This window comes from Lingula anatina, chromosome 3 (assembly GCF_051362555.1).
Source record: "Lingula anatina isolate TDL-2025a chromosome 3, LinAna3.0, whole genome shotgun sequence".
NCBI classification, from domain to species: domain Eukaryota; kingdom Metazoa; phylum Brachiopoda; class Lingulata; order Lingulida; family Lingulidae; genus Lingula; species Lingula anatina.
Window position 1 is genome coordinate 2,804,158 of NC_141769.1, and position 17,971 is coordinate 2,822,128.

Below are 17,971 nucleotides of genomic sequence, written 5' to 3' on the forward strand. Positions count from 1 at the left end.
ACCTTCAAACACATCAAAATATATCAATTCTTCACACATGGTTTTAAATTAAAAAGATGCCTTTTTAGTGGTTTAAACAGCTTATAAAAGATCACAATGGAATGTAGTCCAAGTCCAAGCACTGGCAAGACTAAAACCTGACAGACCACAAGTAAAGAATCTTTCTAGATTCTGAGTCACTATCAACAAAACAAGTTTTAGTCAAATGCTTAAGTTATTCCCTCGGGTCAATATTTTTCAAATTGGTCAGGGTGCGTTGAAATATCTGATCAAAGAATATCAATTTAACATTGATTTGGTGACAAAAAAGTTATTTTCAGTACTTTGCTAAATACCCAAATGCACAAGAGAGACCCTAGTAATTGCTAGGAGTCCTTTGAAAAATAATGAAATAAATTTAACTGACACAAATGTCTTAGCACTCAAAACTGATAAGCCTCTCGATCCATTCTAGCTGATCAACACTTGTCACATTATCTGGTCTGGTAATGCTTGATTCATATGCTATTTATATGCCAGTCACTCATATCTCACCCAACCAATTTTCCATAACGTGTGACAAAGCTTCCTTGGCATATTACCTTAATGAGAGCATTCACATCGAGAAGAGCCAAAGTCTAGCAAGGCCAAGACCTAAATATGGCGTAATCCTTTAATGGCCTCTCAATGAATATCAATGAATGTCACTGAGAGACCATTAAAGGATTACGCGGTCTTCCTTTCATGTAAGTCCGCCATATTTAGGTCTCAGCCTTGCTAGACCTCAACCCTTCTCCATGTGAATGGTCTCAATGATTACATGTATGTGGACCAAATTTCTAAAAAAACCTGGGAGAAAATATTCCTGGTCTGGGCTCACTGGAACCTTAGTCTACAAAACAAGTGTTGAAAAAATAATACATTCATACGTCACTTACGTGACAGCAGCTGATCTTGTATTAAGCTTGAACAAGCATTTTTTGGGGGGCATTGCTCTTCAGTTTAGCAAATGATAAGATTAAATAGGTTGACCCAACATTATAAATTTATTTCTTTTTTGTATAAATAAATGCAAAAACTTCCCACTTATCTTTAGGTTTTTTCATGAACTGTATGTCCAGGAAAGGACGATTGGGTTATGGTAATTAAACATACTAATTACAAATTATCTTTTAGTTATTTATTAAAAAATAACATCAGGCAAAACTCTCAAAGTTGTTTTTATTATCCAAGCAGATACTGACTAAAAGTAATAGTCCTTTTCTTTTTCATACCAGAAAATAAAATAAGGATTTTTATATATTATATCAGTATCACTTTATTAGATCAAATATTTTTTCACAACAAATGCCACTAACACTTTCTTTATAGACAATAAACATTATAAATATAATAACAAATAACATAATTCTAGTGAATATCAATGTCACAATGAATATTAACCTTTAACACCTATTTACAATGATATACAAACAAATGTGCAACAATGTATACCAAAACAGATTCCAGCAATTCTATACTAAAAAGAATAATTCTAATAAAACAAACTTTGTATAACATTTTCTAATTCTATGATTTGAGCTTAGGGTCTCTAAATGTGAGTAAAAACAAGAAAGATACATTGAGAGATAATTATAAGTGAACTTAGCCACTGCAAAAAAGTGCCCAAAGTTGACAGAATCATGAAAGGTGGCTGATTTCTGAAATACACACATTCAAACCTTTATAATACACATACTTACTTTCAATAATATTCCAATATTTTCAACAATATTCCAATCAGTCTTGGATTTAATTCATTTTGAACATGTATACACATATGAAAATATAATTTTGACTCTAAAACTTCAAAACAGATCCAAACTCCATACAAAAAATACCATTAAGGTCTCAGTTTGGTGGCTCTTAAAATATCCTGAACAATACGCCATTTTTCAATGAATGATCACGAAATGGCAGTTTATCGAGTTATGGTGAAATAAGAAGTCAGAATGCATGTGTAAATATACTTGCTGCACATGAGCAACTAACAATATAATATTTAATGAAACTTTCAGAACTAGCATTTACTGGTGAAAAAATGTGGTTCACAAATGTCTGTGACTTGGTAGCCCTTTACTTTCCTGCTCTGTCATAATAAATAACAAATTTAGAGATGGACAAACTTCCATAGTGGTACTTCAAAGTAAACAGCAGAACAGTTGAACTTCTTCCCTTTTGTTTTAAAACAAAAAAACTTGCAATTAATATCAACAAACAGAAAAAATGTGCTGAATAAAAATGTCTAGATAATAACAGTTTTTCAAATAATGGGCCACTCCAAGGAATTTTCATTGCCTTCATAACACCACTTTATGCCCATAAACTGCCTATTATCCTTTCATATACAACAAATATAATAATAATAATAATAACAACAACAACAACAGCAATTGCTGTCATTTTCATTTTCTTTCCTATCAATGGCAAAGAGATGAAACCAAGGACAAAAATTGTGGAATATCCCTAACAATGACTGGCATATGTTTTCAAAGCATGCCATGGACAGTACACCTAAAAAGCATCTAAGCCACAAAATATCCCCGTGAAGATTTCAACTTCTCATTTCACAATATTGAGCTGGTCATATCCATAGCCACATGAAATCTGACAGACTTCACACAGGCATGCACCATGAGACTTCTAATTATTGGAGAATCCAAAAGTCAGCTGGTAAACCCTTTACCATTTTTGATTCAAAAATTGCTTTTATCGAAAAACTTTAAACAGCTTTCTGCTCAAAAGCTTTTCTGAAACCATATCTCTGCAATAATGACTAAAATACATCCTACTGACCAAATCTGCTCTTAAGTAACTAATAAATCTATAGACAAACTATTTCATGGATCGACATATGTAGAAATAAATAGTTGGCTGCTGACAGAAACAGCTCAGCTATCAAACTACCAATTAAATAATTTCCACTGAAAAACTAAGTCAAATGTACAAATCAAGCTTTCTATATACTTGCTACAGTCCAAATTAAAGTTACTCCTATGGTACATACATTTTAACAAACATAATAAGGTAGCAGCCCATTACACCTGGATGCTATTAAACTAGAATTCTAATTTGCTCAGTTTGTTCATAAAATCTTTCACTACTTTCATTTCAGGGGCGGATCTAGATATATTTTCTGACAGTCTTTCAAATTATTTTTGTTGATCCATCTTCCATTTTTGACCATTTTCCAACAGAAATGTAAACTTGAAAAATTCTGACCGTCTTCCAGAAGACCCAGAAGAAGGCTTTCGTCCACCCTTGCATTTCATGGATTCTTTAAATTTCACAAACGGCATGCCTTATATAGATGTAGATACCCGTAAACTACCATTCAGAGTGGGGCAGCTCGCGTAAGAACGTGCCGAGCGGGACTTCATCTTGAATGCCTTCCTCAAGCCTTTTCGAATATCAGGCATGCGGATGCCAAAGACAATGGAATCGGACAAGACATTAAATAGCATTAAAAACAACCCTGCCATCAGCAACTTATTCACAGGAGGGCTTCCGTAGCCAAAGCTAATTAAGACCACGGCTACAATCCATGGGCCCCAACTCACTAACAGCGACGAGTAGAGGAGAAGAAGAGTAACGGTGGTTTTGAGGTTCATTTTGATCTGAACCCTTGTCTCGACATTGTGCAGCATGCTCTGGTGTTTTCTAATGCCCAGGAAAATTGTAATGTACAATATTAATGACAACAGCAATATGAGGGCACACAATACTGCATTGAAGTACACCAAAGGGGAGGGAAATGCTGGGGTGGCGCCTTCACAGAGAGTCTCGCTTCCATACAGGCTTCCCCCTACGGTAATGAATAGCAAATCTTTTCCAATGATGAGTCCCCAAATAATGGCAATAATAATACAAGCCCGCACCTTGGTCATGGACAAGGAGTAGTGCAAGGGCACACAGACTGCAATGAACATGTCGATTGTCAAAGTCAAAACTGTGAGCCCAGAGACCTCGTAAACTGATATCAGAATGGTAGTGGACATGTTACTACAAATGTGGCTTTGGTCTATCATGTCTGTTAATAATATAAACAGAACTGTGGCCAAGTCCACCGCTGCCAGATTTGTGATAAAAATTCTTTTCGGTTTGAATGGTCTGGATGTGTGGTATATTGCAATTAGGGACAAACTATTTGTTACTATGCCAGCAGCGCAAAAAGCATAAAAAAGAATGCTCATCATGATATGGAGTAAACTGTTCTGCGTGACTGGGTCGATGTTAGTGCAGTTTCCACTGACATTATCATAAGAACAATTGAATGCAAAGTCTGAGGAGACATCTGCATCATGCTCTACAGAACTGTTCAACAGCAGAACTGAGAGGTTGGAACCTGGCCTCTCTTGGAGAGGCATTCTGTTTTCAATTATGATCTGAACAAATGGAAAAAGAATAATAAGAATCTCATTTAGTACATAACACTGCTGATCAATGTGATAGGCCAACAGCCCTGAGACTTTTTTTTTCTTTTCAGGAAATTGTTAAGCACAAACTATGTACAAATTCCCTTCAATCAAACTGTACCTGCTGGTATGTGATGGACTCAACCTGTACACGACCAGATCTTAATAATTCAGAATAAAACAAAAACTAAATTTATAAAATAAATAGAAATATAACAACTGCAGAATTTAAATCACTAAGCAGTTCTTATAATGTTAAAGGTGTATTTTCCTGTGAATAATTCAACATGCCATATTTCCTTCACTATCAGTTATTTTCTTGGTTTAGTGTAAATCACTTCTATCTAAAGTCTGTTAAAACTCAACATGCCATGCACTCACCATTATTTTCAAATATTTGGGGTGGCACTAATACATGTATTGATATCAATACCAATGGGGACAAACTGCTACAAAATCTGCTCAATCCATCAAACTTTTTGACATGTAGAAATAAATGTAATGAAACTGCCAAGCATCCAAAATAACAGTCTTTTAATGAAATAACCCAGTCTGGATGAAAAACATCGGCTCCTGTCTAGTGAGAAAATTAACGCCTTGTTACATGCATGTCATCTGCCGCACGCAATAGTGAACAGTAATCTACAGCTCTGACAAATGGTCTTCCAAGTGTCTCATTTATCTTCAATTCTCTGATCTGTTGGCAGTCTTTTCATAATTCACCAGGGTGTCATAACTCCTACATAACAATGGGCTGATGAGTAGGCGCTGTCTGAAACTCAATCTCCAAAGTGTTCTCACTAGTGCTTAAGATGCAAGGCAGCAACTCTTAAAATCCAGACCAAAATAATTTTTTCGTTGAATGAGAGGTGCTTTGTCACTAATCCAGACAAACTGCTCTGATAGGAAAAAAATTTACTTGGCAGTTTTCATTAAAAAAATGCTGATAAAATTTAATACTCTGACTGTGCCCATCTTACAGTAAAGCTGGCAAGTATCATTTTCTTTCAGCATAAGATTATTTTTTCCAAGAAAATGATAATCCGTATGGAAATCCACGTGTCTGTTCAACTAATGCCTGCTTCTTTGTCATTAATTAATTGGATTTCATGTCTTGCCACACATAATCAGCTTACAGGAAACCCTTCAATTAGTTACAGGAACTCAGTAGTGAGCAGATATCACTGAATAGCGAGGAAATCCTACGAAATTGCAGCTGCCACACGCAGTATTATTCCTTCTAATGATATGCTTGATCACTTTCTCTTGTAACGATCTTTATCTTGGCACAAAACTAAAAGAACTCTTAACTATGGCTGTATTTTTCGCTCTTATTTCCAATGAAAATAGGAGTAATATGTCTTCTCTGTCAATGTGACCTGTAACAATAGAATTATCATTAGAAACCAAATATGATCAAAGCCTTCCCCCAACCCCTTCAAATTTGCCCATCATTCATCCTCCCACTTAGTTGAACAAAAAAAAAAAATGACGAGGCTTTCATGACAACACCATGATGAACATATATAAAGGGTACATCTATGTACATTTCATCAGTATCACATGGGTGGAAATTTAAGCTGAATCCTCTCTAAGGCTAACTGCGTGATAAAAAATTGGTCCAAACACTGCCCCCCTAATCCACCCCACCTCCATAAAAGTATCATTTCCTCCATGTTTGTGACTTGTCTCCCATTTGTGCCCTGCACCAATTCTGTTGTCTGGACAGAGAATCTCACAGACAAAGTTAGTTTCCTAAGATCTAACTGCTGAAAGCTTCCAGAAACCTCCACTATTTCTTCAATCCTTCATGCGTTTATGTCACAGTGATTGAATGCCCCCGATTCTAATGTGCATTAAACTACATCGGAGCCTCACTTAATGCACACTAAAATTGGTGAATTCAGTGGCTCAGCACCTGGGCTACGTTTTATGGGCACATTGGGGATAATAAGAGACAAGATATATATTAACATCATACACATGTTGTTTTGTGTTAAAAATATGATACCTACAAGAGACAAAATGTCAGGGACTGCATGGCATACCAATTAACATACTTCAATTTAGTATTGTGTTACTGCCCCCTCCCCCACTAAATACTAAGGTATACTTGTAAGGAAGAAGGTATCGTTTTAAAAATTGTATCAGCACATTAATGAAAAACCTAAGAATCTTTTTTTTTTTTTTAATGCCCAAGGGCACAAGCGCACTATAGTGAAGAAAATGGGCATATAATTGCTATTAGTTTCCGCAATACCAGATTCTGATATATGCTGTAACTTTTCTAAATGTGGCAGAGATTTAAATTTGGTGTTTCAACTTTCTGATCTTTTGAATTGTCGTTCCTCTCTCTTTCTGCCTTCTCTCTTTCCATGAGTGTACTCTTCGCCTCCTGTTGCAGTATTCACTTTTGGAATAGGGTCCTTAGAGTAGGGTCTCATCACACTGATATTTATTTATTTATTTATTTAAATAGACGGTAATAGATAGCCAGGGGGGTACGGGGGGGGGGGGGGTGAAAGAACCAGCCTTTTTGTCAGGAAAAGGTTCATTATAGGTAAAATTTGACCTAATTTCAATCAATTTTTAGCAATAAAGTTATATAAAAAATCAGATTTATAGAACTAATGGTTTTTTAAACCAAATATTGCAACAAATGACAATGCTTGTCTAAGACCTTAATTACCAAGACAGGGGTACCATCAGGTGTTGAAAATCAACAAATGTTCATATGCCAAAGGCAAGCACTTAATCAGCTCTTCTGGTCAATTCACGTCCAACTCTGATTAACATTATGCCATTAATGTATCTTTGTTCTATTATTATTTTGTTGTTGTTGTTTATTTGTTTTGATTTTTAATTTCTTTTTATTGAGCTTTGCAGGGATAATACAACCTCAAAGGAGTCAAAATGTTTACGTGCATCAGGCTATTCTGTAATATACAGTGAAATTTTGTGAAATTACAACTGTAACAGATATTCTTGAGAAGTCAAAATTAAACTCCTGTTCTTTAGTATTTACATGATATAATCTTACTGATCAACCACACAATCATTTCTGGGCGCTACTGCTGTTGTTTTTTCTTTTACTTTCTATTATTTAAACTAACACAATATATTAATGTTATCTGTCAATCAAATGATGACACTGGACAATTCTTAGACCCCATTTCCAGAGATTAGATCGATCTACTTTAGATCGACCTAACTCCCTGGGGGTTCCACTAAATAGCTGTCAGCCGAGCGGGCACGAAAGTTAATTACCCCCTTACAGCTTGTAGTAGGCGGGACGGACATTTAAGCCGGATTATCTGACAGTAATCTAGTGAGACTCCCCGCGGGGATAGATCGATCTAAAAGCTCTGGGAATACGCCCTTAGGCTTCACACAATATGATAGATTTGGATAACTTTTTAATTCACCCAATATTCTGTTATGATTTAAACAATAAAATAGATATGATCGAATATGGCCATAATAGTTCCTGTCATTTCTCTTTTTTCTCCCTATCCAGATATATGTATTCAGACTGTTTAGTGTATTGAACCCTGGATAAAACCATTTCAATCATGGCTTGTCCACTGAGCTACAAACCTTAAAAAAACAAACACCTTTTCTGGCTTTCACATGTGTTAAAACATTGTTTGTTGAGATTTTAAACCCAAATGAAACTGAACCAATATGGCCCATGCATAATTCTATTTAGATATACACAGAACATATGGCTCTCACTTGTTTACAGTATTTTGATTCCTGACTTATATTAACTTGGTAATTTGGATATTCAACTACTATTTACTTGTCCATCAACTGTCAGATAGTTCCAGAATTCTCTTGTATTTTGAAGTTGGTTGTAATTCATGAATTATAGTTCTAAAAAAAAAACAGCTAAAGCTGACAGTTCGAATACTAAAAGAATGCCTATAACTATATGCCCAGCACATGAAATTCAAGGTGTTAATATTCTATCTTCAAACTTTGGAGAAAATTTGTAATATACCAGGACAAATTGTGGAGACAAAAATATTTACAAAATAATTATCAAATATGAGATTTATGGAAATGTTGTAATGACTTCAAAAATTTAACCTGCGTTTGAAACCCAGATTTAATTCTAGCAGACTTGCACTCAACTTTGTAATACAGCATCTACAAGTCTTACAATGAAAATATTATTTTTTTTTCCTTTTATTATAAGATTTGAAATAATCTGACCATGCATGCGCAGTTTTGATATGACAAAAATTTATTTCCAGGGGCGGATTTAGGGCATCTTCTGGGTCTTCCGGAAGTCGGTCAGATTTTCAAGTTTACATTGACGGGTATCTAATTTTTTCTGTCGGAAGACGGTCAGAAAATGCAGGATGGATCAACAAAGATAATCATATAATTTGGAAGACTGTCAAAAAATAACTCTGGATCCGCCCCTGATTTCCCACAAGTAACTCCCATAAGTTTCAACTCAAACTGATTCATTATTTAAACGATAATTTAAGCTTCCACAAGTTCAAAAAAATTAAAATACCAAGACCAAATTAAAACATTTAAATACAGAAAATGATTAAATTGTGCTCATTTTTAAATTTGACCAAAATCAGTATCCCAGTAGGCCTTTATAATGGCAAAAAAAAAGTTTTTCTAAATGTCAAAAATAATCGAATTATCCCAAGTTTCAAATCTGACCCCCTTTTATAGACAATGGCATGGGTAATCACTGTAGGTTTGAAACAAAATGTTATATTGCTTTTCATATACTGCAGGGGCAAAAATGTTCTGGCTTTGGCTCCAGCTTTGGGTAAAGGCTTATGTAGGCTTTAGCTGACAGGATGGTGATACAGACAAATGTAGGTGATAATGATGGTGATGCAGACAGACGTGGGTGACTGTGACGCAGATAGACGTAGGTGATGAGGATGGTAACATACATATACAGGAAAAGGATTGATCTATCGCATCTACTGAGTAGAGGCAGTTCATAAACATGCTGTTATGCTGGCAAATTTTTTTATGTGTCATGTGTATATGACATGACTTCCTGTGTAACACATTTACGGTCACAAAATGACATGTAATTTAACAAATACAACACTGATATAGTATATGCACCTATCTTTCTAACTTTTTCACATCAAAATCTTGTTTTTGTTATTCCCTTTGTCCATATCATATCTCATAAAAGACCGACTATAATAAATTACCATTTCAAACATTATTTTTTCTAAATCTTATATTGGATTCTTATTAATTAAAATTGTAATTTTTATAATCTTTACATTTACAGTCACAATTATTCTTCAGAAACATCAAAGTTAAATACTTTGAAAGCAACTTTATGAACACAACAGGAATATTAAGGAAATTATACAAAATACAAAGAAAAATAAAATACTTACAAGTTCCTATTCATATTGTCCACTCACTGCTATCTCAAGTAATTCTTCAACTAGCGAGTGTGAAAATCCACAATGAAAGTTGTCATCACATATGTATATGCATGATCTTCATTTAATAAATAAAAAATACAGTTTATGCTACATTTCTTTCTAAACTGTCTCGACTGAAAACCACTCTGCCAATCACTACTTTGACACTAGGAGAAAAAGGTTTAAGCTCCTGTTTAAATTCTGAGAATAAATGTCAATAGTATGCCCTGCCCACACTATTCTAAACAGACCAATAAAACAGCCTTTTGCATCTCACTACAGAGAAAAAGCTTATTAGCTTTGTGTCGTGCTGTATGATTGGCCCTCTACCTATAGGGCATGTATCTGCCAGTCAAAAGCAATGAGTTTCCCAGATCTTATCTCAACAGGTATTTTCTTCTTAGGAATACTTTTCTCTTGAGGTGTATTCCACTTTCCATCACATATCAAGTTCACATTAAACTCTGATAATTTGTTTTAATTAAGTGTCAATTCACTGTTGTATGCTCAACTAAGCAGGGTATTAAATTTCATAATGATTAATGATCAATACATTACATAGCAGTTATCATCCTCCAGGTAAATATAATGGATAAATACCTTCAAGACTCTGTTCAACAAAGATACATTAGTTCTCACAATCTATCAGCAAACATTTACTTCAATCTTTCACAAATATTTTCCAAGAAATGTCTATCTTCAACAAGAAATAGCCAAGAATATTTCAAACCATCAACATGAAATAAAAAATACCAGGACATTAACAGAATTGGAACTGGGTTAAAGTTGTAAAAAGTCCTCAATACAACATTGTTACAAAAATATATAATACCATGCAATGATGTATACTGGTAAAACCATAGTTTGGTACATTGTGTATGACTGTTTAAACAACCTAGACAGGAAAAAATACATAAAAATGGAATAACCGCACCATTTAACCTTGAGAAGTCAAGAAGTCGTGCCATTGCCAAGCACAAAATACTCCATTTGAAATGTCAGTTGAGAGGTTGGGATGGGTGATGTGATAAATTGGGGGGAAGAAAACAAATCACAAAAACATACTTTCAGTAATTTATAAAAATAATTTTAAATTACTGAAAGTATGTATTATCTTACTGTAAAGTGTTACAGCGTCCGTCATTCACTGAAGCATACCAAAACCACTGTCTCAGACACTTCAATCCTTATCTTTTTTTTTTTCTTGAATCAGCCACAAAACTTTGTTAATTTGATTTCACATGTTCACCATGATTATGACTTGAAATAGAATGCTTTCATCGTGTGACTTCATTTTTTAAATTTCCATTTTTCATTTGTTGCAAAGCAAGTTTTTCTCTGCTTCTCTAACACAATGGTGAGTGGCCTCCTGTGTAAGTGACCACCAGAAAAAGATGCTACTCTTTTCACGAGAGACAAATCCAAAATGCTTAGTTTAAAAGGCAAAAGGGAACCATGAAACCAAGCAAGTACAACAACTGGGATTAAGTAACACAGATGGAAAATGGTATTGGGCAACTACGTCATCAAGCAGGACTGTACAGTAAAGAACAACAAGGTGATCTGTAGATCAGGTTACCACCTCAGATGAACTTATTATATCAGTCAAATGGAATTAACAGAAGACAGAGCCAACATAAGTGGCACGAAAAACAGATTCCTAGAAAAACATCTTAGGAAAAGACATATTACTTCTGACAGCGCAGATTAATTTATAATAAGCAAACCTCTTCTAATTGCATACGCTAAAATTGTGTACAAAAAGGGCTGCATGGTTTGACTAGGGAATTTTATTATTATTTTTTATTATTATTATTATTATTATTTTATTTTTTATTTTTTTTTTGTAAAATCTGTTATTCCTGTTCCTTGTCTTCAACTATGATGAAGGATAATTCAAAAGGAATTTTGCAATTTCTGGATTGCGAAAAAAATTGTTCTAGAATTGCCATCCCAATTCATTCACTTGTAATGAAGACCTACATCAAGTGTTTAAGTACATACAGGAGAGAGAGAGAGAGAGAGAGAGAGACAGAGAGAGAGAGAGAGAGAGACGGAGAGACAGAGAGACAGAGAGAGATAGACAGCAAGGTGGACAGACACCCTTATAGTTGTACAGACTCCAGTTTTGCAGTGAAATAAACTAGGTAGAAGAAAATTAAACCCGACTGTCTCAATTGTCTTGTTGGTGAAAAGTAAATCTAAGAACCTGAATAACCAAGAGGCTGGTTATTAGAGGTCCACATAAGCCTTTGAGATAAACTGGCTAGACACTTTTCACTACACAAATAAATAAATAAATCAGAAGATAAATTGAAGGTGTTCAAGGCTCATGTGAATTTTCAAATTTTGTTAGCTTTTTAAAAAGCAACAATTAAACAGGTTGAGTTTGTACAAAATAGGAGTAACTACTGGTACTAACACACTCTGATTCTATCCACAATATCATAGGCAAAACAAACAACAATCCCCACCCCACTGTACAAAATATCTGCATCAGACCTGAAATACAAGTAATGGTCTGACAGAGGATACAACTTGGCATTTCTATCAGTGTACGGCACTATCCACTATAACCCACAGAAGTCTTACAACCTAGAAGAAAATCAAGCCAGATTTCACACCGTATTGGAGAAAAATAATGTCAGACTAGAGAGAGCAGTGCGGCAACAAATGAAAGCTAACAAAATTTATCCATAGATATTTTCTTTTTTTTTTCTCTCTTAAGATCTGTCAAATATCATTTAGTCTATTGTACAACAATAATAATTTACCACGTTTTGCCTACATCACTTTTCTCAGGCTTGAGACCAATCCTCACTGAAAAAGTAGGATTTACACAATTCAACAGATTTACACGATTCACAAGGATGACCCAAATGACCCCGAAAAAGTCACAATTATGACGAAAGTCAGAAAAGTCTCATCAGTGATTTCTACTGCTTTCTTAGACAAAATTCCTGGTGAACAGTCACATGATTATCACTGAGAAGTTAACCCCACCTCTTGTAGATTCTCGCACATTTTCTAGTCTTATATGGCATCGCACAGTGCCAAAAGCCACAATTCATTTTCTGTTACCTTGGAGGATTTCCATTTGGGAGTCTTCTTAACATCATGAGGAAACACAAGAGGTCATCAACCTTTTCTACTAGTTGTGATTCCCATTGCACCATTAACCTATCTTGGTTAATTACATCCAGAGATTAACAACCATAACAGCAAAAACCCAATCAAGCTGCCATTATGAGACTTCACTCATGCCAAATATTCTACTCTAAGCAATAACTCTGTGTACAATAAACATACATATCAACTAATTTAAACCTTAATCAATGTAGATATATCTATCAACTAATTTAGTAAACCTAAGAAACCTATATAATGTTAATTTAAAACAGTAATAAATGTCACTACTTCTCTGGAAGTCTACTTAATCCACTTAATGAACAGGCAAAACTTAATGCATGCCCTGATGTTATCCATTAAATTTAATTAAATAAAAATTAACAGTTATTTGACAAATGTGAAACATCTCCACTGGTATTTCAATAACAGAAAAACATCACATATCAAGGTGTATGTCAGCATAAATCAGACTCTTAAAGGGATAATAACTGTTCGTTTTGGCCAAAAAATGAATTTTCCCAGAGTAGACAACAATTTTCCCATAGTTACCAATGGTTAAAGAATCCAAGTCTACATTCAAAGTTAGTCCCTCGTTTTTTTTTTTTTTTTTTTTTTTGTTTTTTTTTTGTTTTTTTTTTCTAAAATGTTTGGTTTTTTTGTTATAACCTCTTAAGAGATTATTAAGAGTACAGCCATCTATGGTGGTCATGTGGTCTGATGACAAGCTCAGATATCAGAATAATAGTTATAACAGCTGCTTTTGTGGTAAAACAGATTATATTATATTTCTATGAATTGTTTACAATGTTTTTGATTGTGAAATATAGATCTCATATGAAGAGTTATTATCCCTTTAAATACAATTCTTAGACTGCAATTACATAAAAAAAATAATGAGTCATACCCTCCCTACCTTTTAAATGAACTCCACATTTCAAAAGCAGTCAACTAAAGATTATTATTAAGGTACAACCCTAACATATATATTACAATTTATAATTTTTTTTTCAAATCTTACTTATCAGTTGCAGACAGTTTTATGAAAAAACAGCCACACCCGTGAGCAATAATTTAAAACTAAGAAATATTGTCCAACCTCACAAAGACCCCATTCCCATACCTAGAATGATCTAGCAGGATCGACTCATCTCCGAGAGATTTCTCACTAAATTACATTCAGCTTAAGCGGCTCTGATGTCTGGCATGTCTACTGAAGTTGTTAAGGGGTAATTAACTATGGTTTAGCAGCTGCTATAGGCATGCGAGACATCTAATCTGAATGCAATTTAATGAGAACCCCCTCTCCCTGCTAGATCGATCTAGGTATGGGAATGGGGTCTAAAATGCATGGAGACTGCCATGTTTTTTTTTTGTTTTTTTTTCAATTTTTAGAGTTCATGTTTGAAAATATTCTAACAAATATATATGTCACCATGAATAAAAGTACTTTCCCTACCCAAGAATATTTTCAGAGAATTAATATCAAGAAAAATGGTGGCATATGGAGACATTATCAGGGGCTAAATATCCCAACAGCCCAATTTCAGTCAAAGATTCCATTATATCTCCTCCTTAAGCTTCTTCTTCATTTTTTCAATCCATTTACAAAGCAGATAATGTCTCCACATCTCATATATTTCATAAAAGCTCAATTTTTGCTCTCCATCATCCAATCAATATGGGACCCACTGCTGGTCTATCTGATGAGAAAATTCTGTGTCGACACTGTACATCTAATGATGTATACTGCTACTGTACGTGCTGATGAGATATCAATCAAAATACTGCCATAACATGAATAGTACTTGAACGATTTCCAAAGATAAAACATTCAATTTTGTCATTAGTCTGAAATAATTAGAAGAGGGTAGGGGCTCCTTGATGTCATGTAGCTATAGAGCATAGAGAAGATATTCAATTTTTGTTGCTTGGGTGCTTATAATTACCTCTTTAATTAATGAAATAAGCAATAACATCATATCAAGGTCTAGTCAAAAGTTTCTGAATGTGTATACATTTTAAAAACTTTAAATTAATTAGCTGTCTTAAAACATGGGACAGCTTTAGGAACTCTGAGCTCAGAGATAACTTGAAACAAACCTGTATACTACAGCATACCTTGGAGTTATAATTAAAGATACATATGAACTGAGCATTGGTGGAGAGTGGATTCCCAGTAACCCATATAAACCACTTCTACTAGTTTCTTATATGACTCAAATAAAGTCAACATGCCCAGGGATAAACTGAATAAATCATTTAATCAGCCATAAAAGAGCCTTAGAATGCTGTTTTCTTTAAATTTTTGGTCAGAAATTTAACCTACTTATGTGACCTCCTTCTCTGCCGTATACAGCATAGAAAGCTAGCAGAAAAACCTCTTCAAATATCATTTTGCGGGTAATATTAAACAATCTTTTGGTAATTCTCTTAGTTATACTATTTGAAACTTTATGCTGGCATTTGTTTGGTTTTTGTGGGAAAAAAATTGACTTCATATGCATCTTTAACCTCTGACCAGATTTGTAAGGACTGGCTGCCAGACATTCAAATTTAAAGCCCACTCCAATGAATCAATGAAAGATCTGGCCAATAAACATGATAGAGTCATAGCACGGATTTGTTCAAATCCAGACCAAACTAAGATTACAGAGATATATTGTGCTGCACCATTAAACACACCCATGTGGCGCTCTAGTCTCACTGGACATATTTCTAGACTTTTATCCAAGCAGCGTTTTTACTAATTTGGTGAAATATCTTGAAAAACATGGTTTTGATTGGCTTATTAAACTAGGTCAAAATGAATCTGGTCAAAGGAAAATTGAAAGGGTGTGGTTTAGTGTAGAGGTTTGTTCTTAGTTAGCTCTGAAGCTCAGGGTGAATTTAGGTGACTCCCTTGTCTAATAGTCAGGCTACCAATATTGTCCATCTCTCGAAGTGTATGGCTTAAAAAAATCTCTCACTTGAGTATACTGCTCGCTGTTAAAAGGGTCTAAAACTCAACTAAAATAGATGTGATCTAATCAGCACATGAAAAAGCATTTCTATATGTTACATCTGGAAATGTTCTTTTATTCTGCAGTTAATACCTAACACTAAACTAGTTCGTAGACAGAGGGTTTAGGAGGGTTTGGGGGGGGGGGAGGCAGTGAATGGACTGCTCTTTTGGCCAGGAGGTCCATGCTGAACAAACTTGAACCTAGGTTTTATGCCATTATGGTAAAAAGGTCCATTTTTTTAGAAAAAGACCCCCTCCCTCTCAAATTGCTGGCTACAGGCCAGCTTATATAACTATAACATTAAATGTATAATGTTTATTATATATATAGCGATGCAATGATTGGCCTTATTTGTCAAGCACCATGACCAAACTCAAAGCTTTCTGTAGTCCATAATTCCAACCATGTTTTTTTCCAGCAAGATCAGACTTCAATTTTTTTGAAAAGAAAGGGGGCACCAATCAATTCAACTAAATTTAGACAAAAATTGGCATCCAATACCAATCATCAAAGTATCTTTCCTTTTTACAGACATCATAACATGATAAAGTCATCTACAACCCTGACTAATCGGTCACAACATAGCTTAAGGTACCAGAAATAGGACTAAATATTTTTTCTCACAGTTGAAAAAAATCTAGAAATTACTTTAGATCAGTGATTTTTCATCTATGTTTCATTTCCCCAACTACAGCAGTACTGTGAGAGTGGTTTTCATCCTTTGGCTTTATGACATTCAATATATTAGGGCTGTTCAGTCTGCGAGATGTGAAATGATTGTATATATCTCCCCCCAGAGAACGTGAGGCATATTTCCAACCAAGTAATAGGTAGTTTGGCTCATAAGATTTGATGCCAATATATAATCAGTTTTGAACTTCTTTCTCTCCTGTCAGAAAACTACCCAGGACAAAGGCAAGATATTTTTGTATGCCATGTTGTTCAATACAGTTTTTAGCATGCAAATCTCAGTCAAAACTTTTCATCTATAATGAGTCCATCTTTTCATGGGAAAAACTATGATTTTCCTTAATAAAAAGATCAAGTCATTTAAGTCAGTGGTCAGTAGAGACTCATCAAATGTTGACTGCACCCAATATCACATAGGAACCAATTCAAGCCAAATTTTAACTGGCTCTGATTAACATGAATGCAGCCAAATAATTGTTTCGTATATAAATTTGATACAGTCATTATTTGGGGTGCGGGGGGAGGTTGAGATCTGCCATTACCTGCATCTTAAAGAAGTTCTCAAATGTTAGGAGCATCATATATTCCTGTTAGAAATGATTAGAGATAACAGACTCTAACAGCAAGATATTCCTTTTTCCCACCCTTTACCTTACAATTCAAAATGATGGATAGAATTCCACATGTAGCATTATTGCTGGTTATCTAGAAAATGCCATTTAAGCTATCTTAATTGATAATCAACTGAGGCTTATCCACCATGTAAAAGATCTAAAACCTATAAAATCTCTGTCAATCATACTTATCTTAATCATTAGAAAGTGCTAAGCTGCCAACTTCACAGTTTCTTGTGACAAGGAAATAACAATTAATCAATTTATTAACACTGAATGCATTGGCTTTGATGATTATCTTTGAAACTGATAATTTTGTCCCATAAAATATATCTGATAGTGTATCAGTAAGCAGCCAAAAAACTTTAAAAAAAAAGAAGCTATCCGACTGCCAGCGCTTGCCACTCATCTGAAAAAGTTGCTCATCCTTATAGTTACGGTGAAATTGTAGGAAATCGGATAAAATTTAACAAAGCCCCAAAATGAGATGATGTGGGATAATGCACTTGCTGACATCTGCAACTGTATTTTAATCAAGGTAATCATCTTTCTTTCCAAAAACCAGGAAGTGAAAGTGATCACAGCGCAATTACATTAAATTTTGCATCCTGCAATGGGAAATCAAGTAACAGTATGAGGTATAATATTTGTGAGGTCATCCAGTGCCACGTTAGGTC

At 34.6% G+C, this 17,971-nt stretch overlaps 2 protein-coding genes across 11 annotated transcripts in view; both read right to left on the bottom strand.

The window, feature by feature from the left end:
• LOC106152448 (potassium channel subfamily T member 2) overlaps positions 1-17,971 on the bottom strand; it is a 102,361-nt gene that overhangs the window by 26,038 nt on the left and 58,352 nt on the right. The window lies entirely within an intron of this gene.
• LOC106152454 (uncharacterized) lies at positions 1,033-13,619 on the bottom strand. The gene is made up of 2 exons (XM_013526046.2): positions 9,830-13,619; positions 1,033-5,812 (listed from the first exon to the last, which is right to left on the bottom strand). Exon 2 carries the CDS (start codon positions 4,383-4,385, stop codon positions 3,321-3,323), a length of 1,065 nt encoding a protein of 354 aa, XP_013381500.2. The 5' UTR covers positions 4,386-5,812; positions 9,830-13,619; the 3' UTR covers positions 1,033-3,320.

What these genes read in the sequence shown, in the direction of transcription:
- LOC106152454 (XM_013526046.2), bottom strand. Translation starts at nt 4,385, where the DNA reads ATGCCTCTCCAAGAGAGGCCAGGTTCCAACCTCTCAGTTCTGCTGTTG.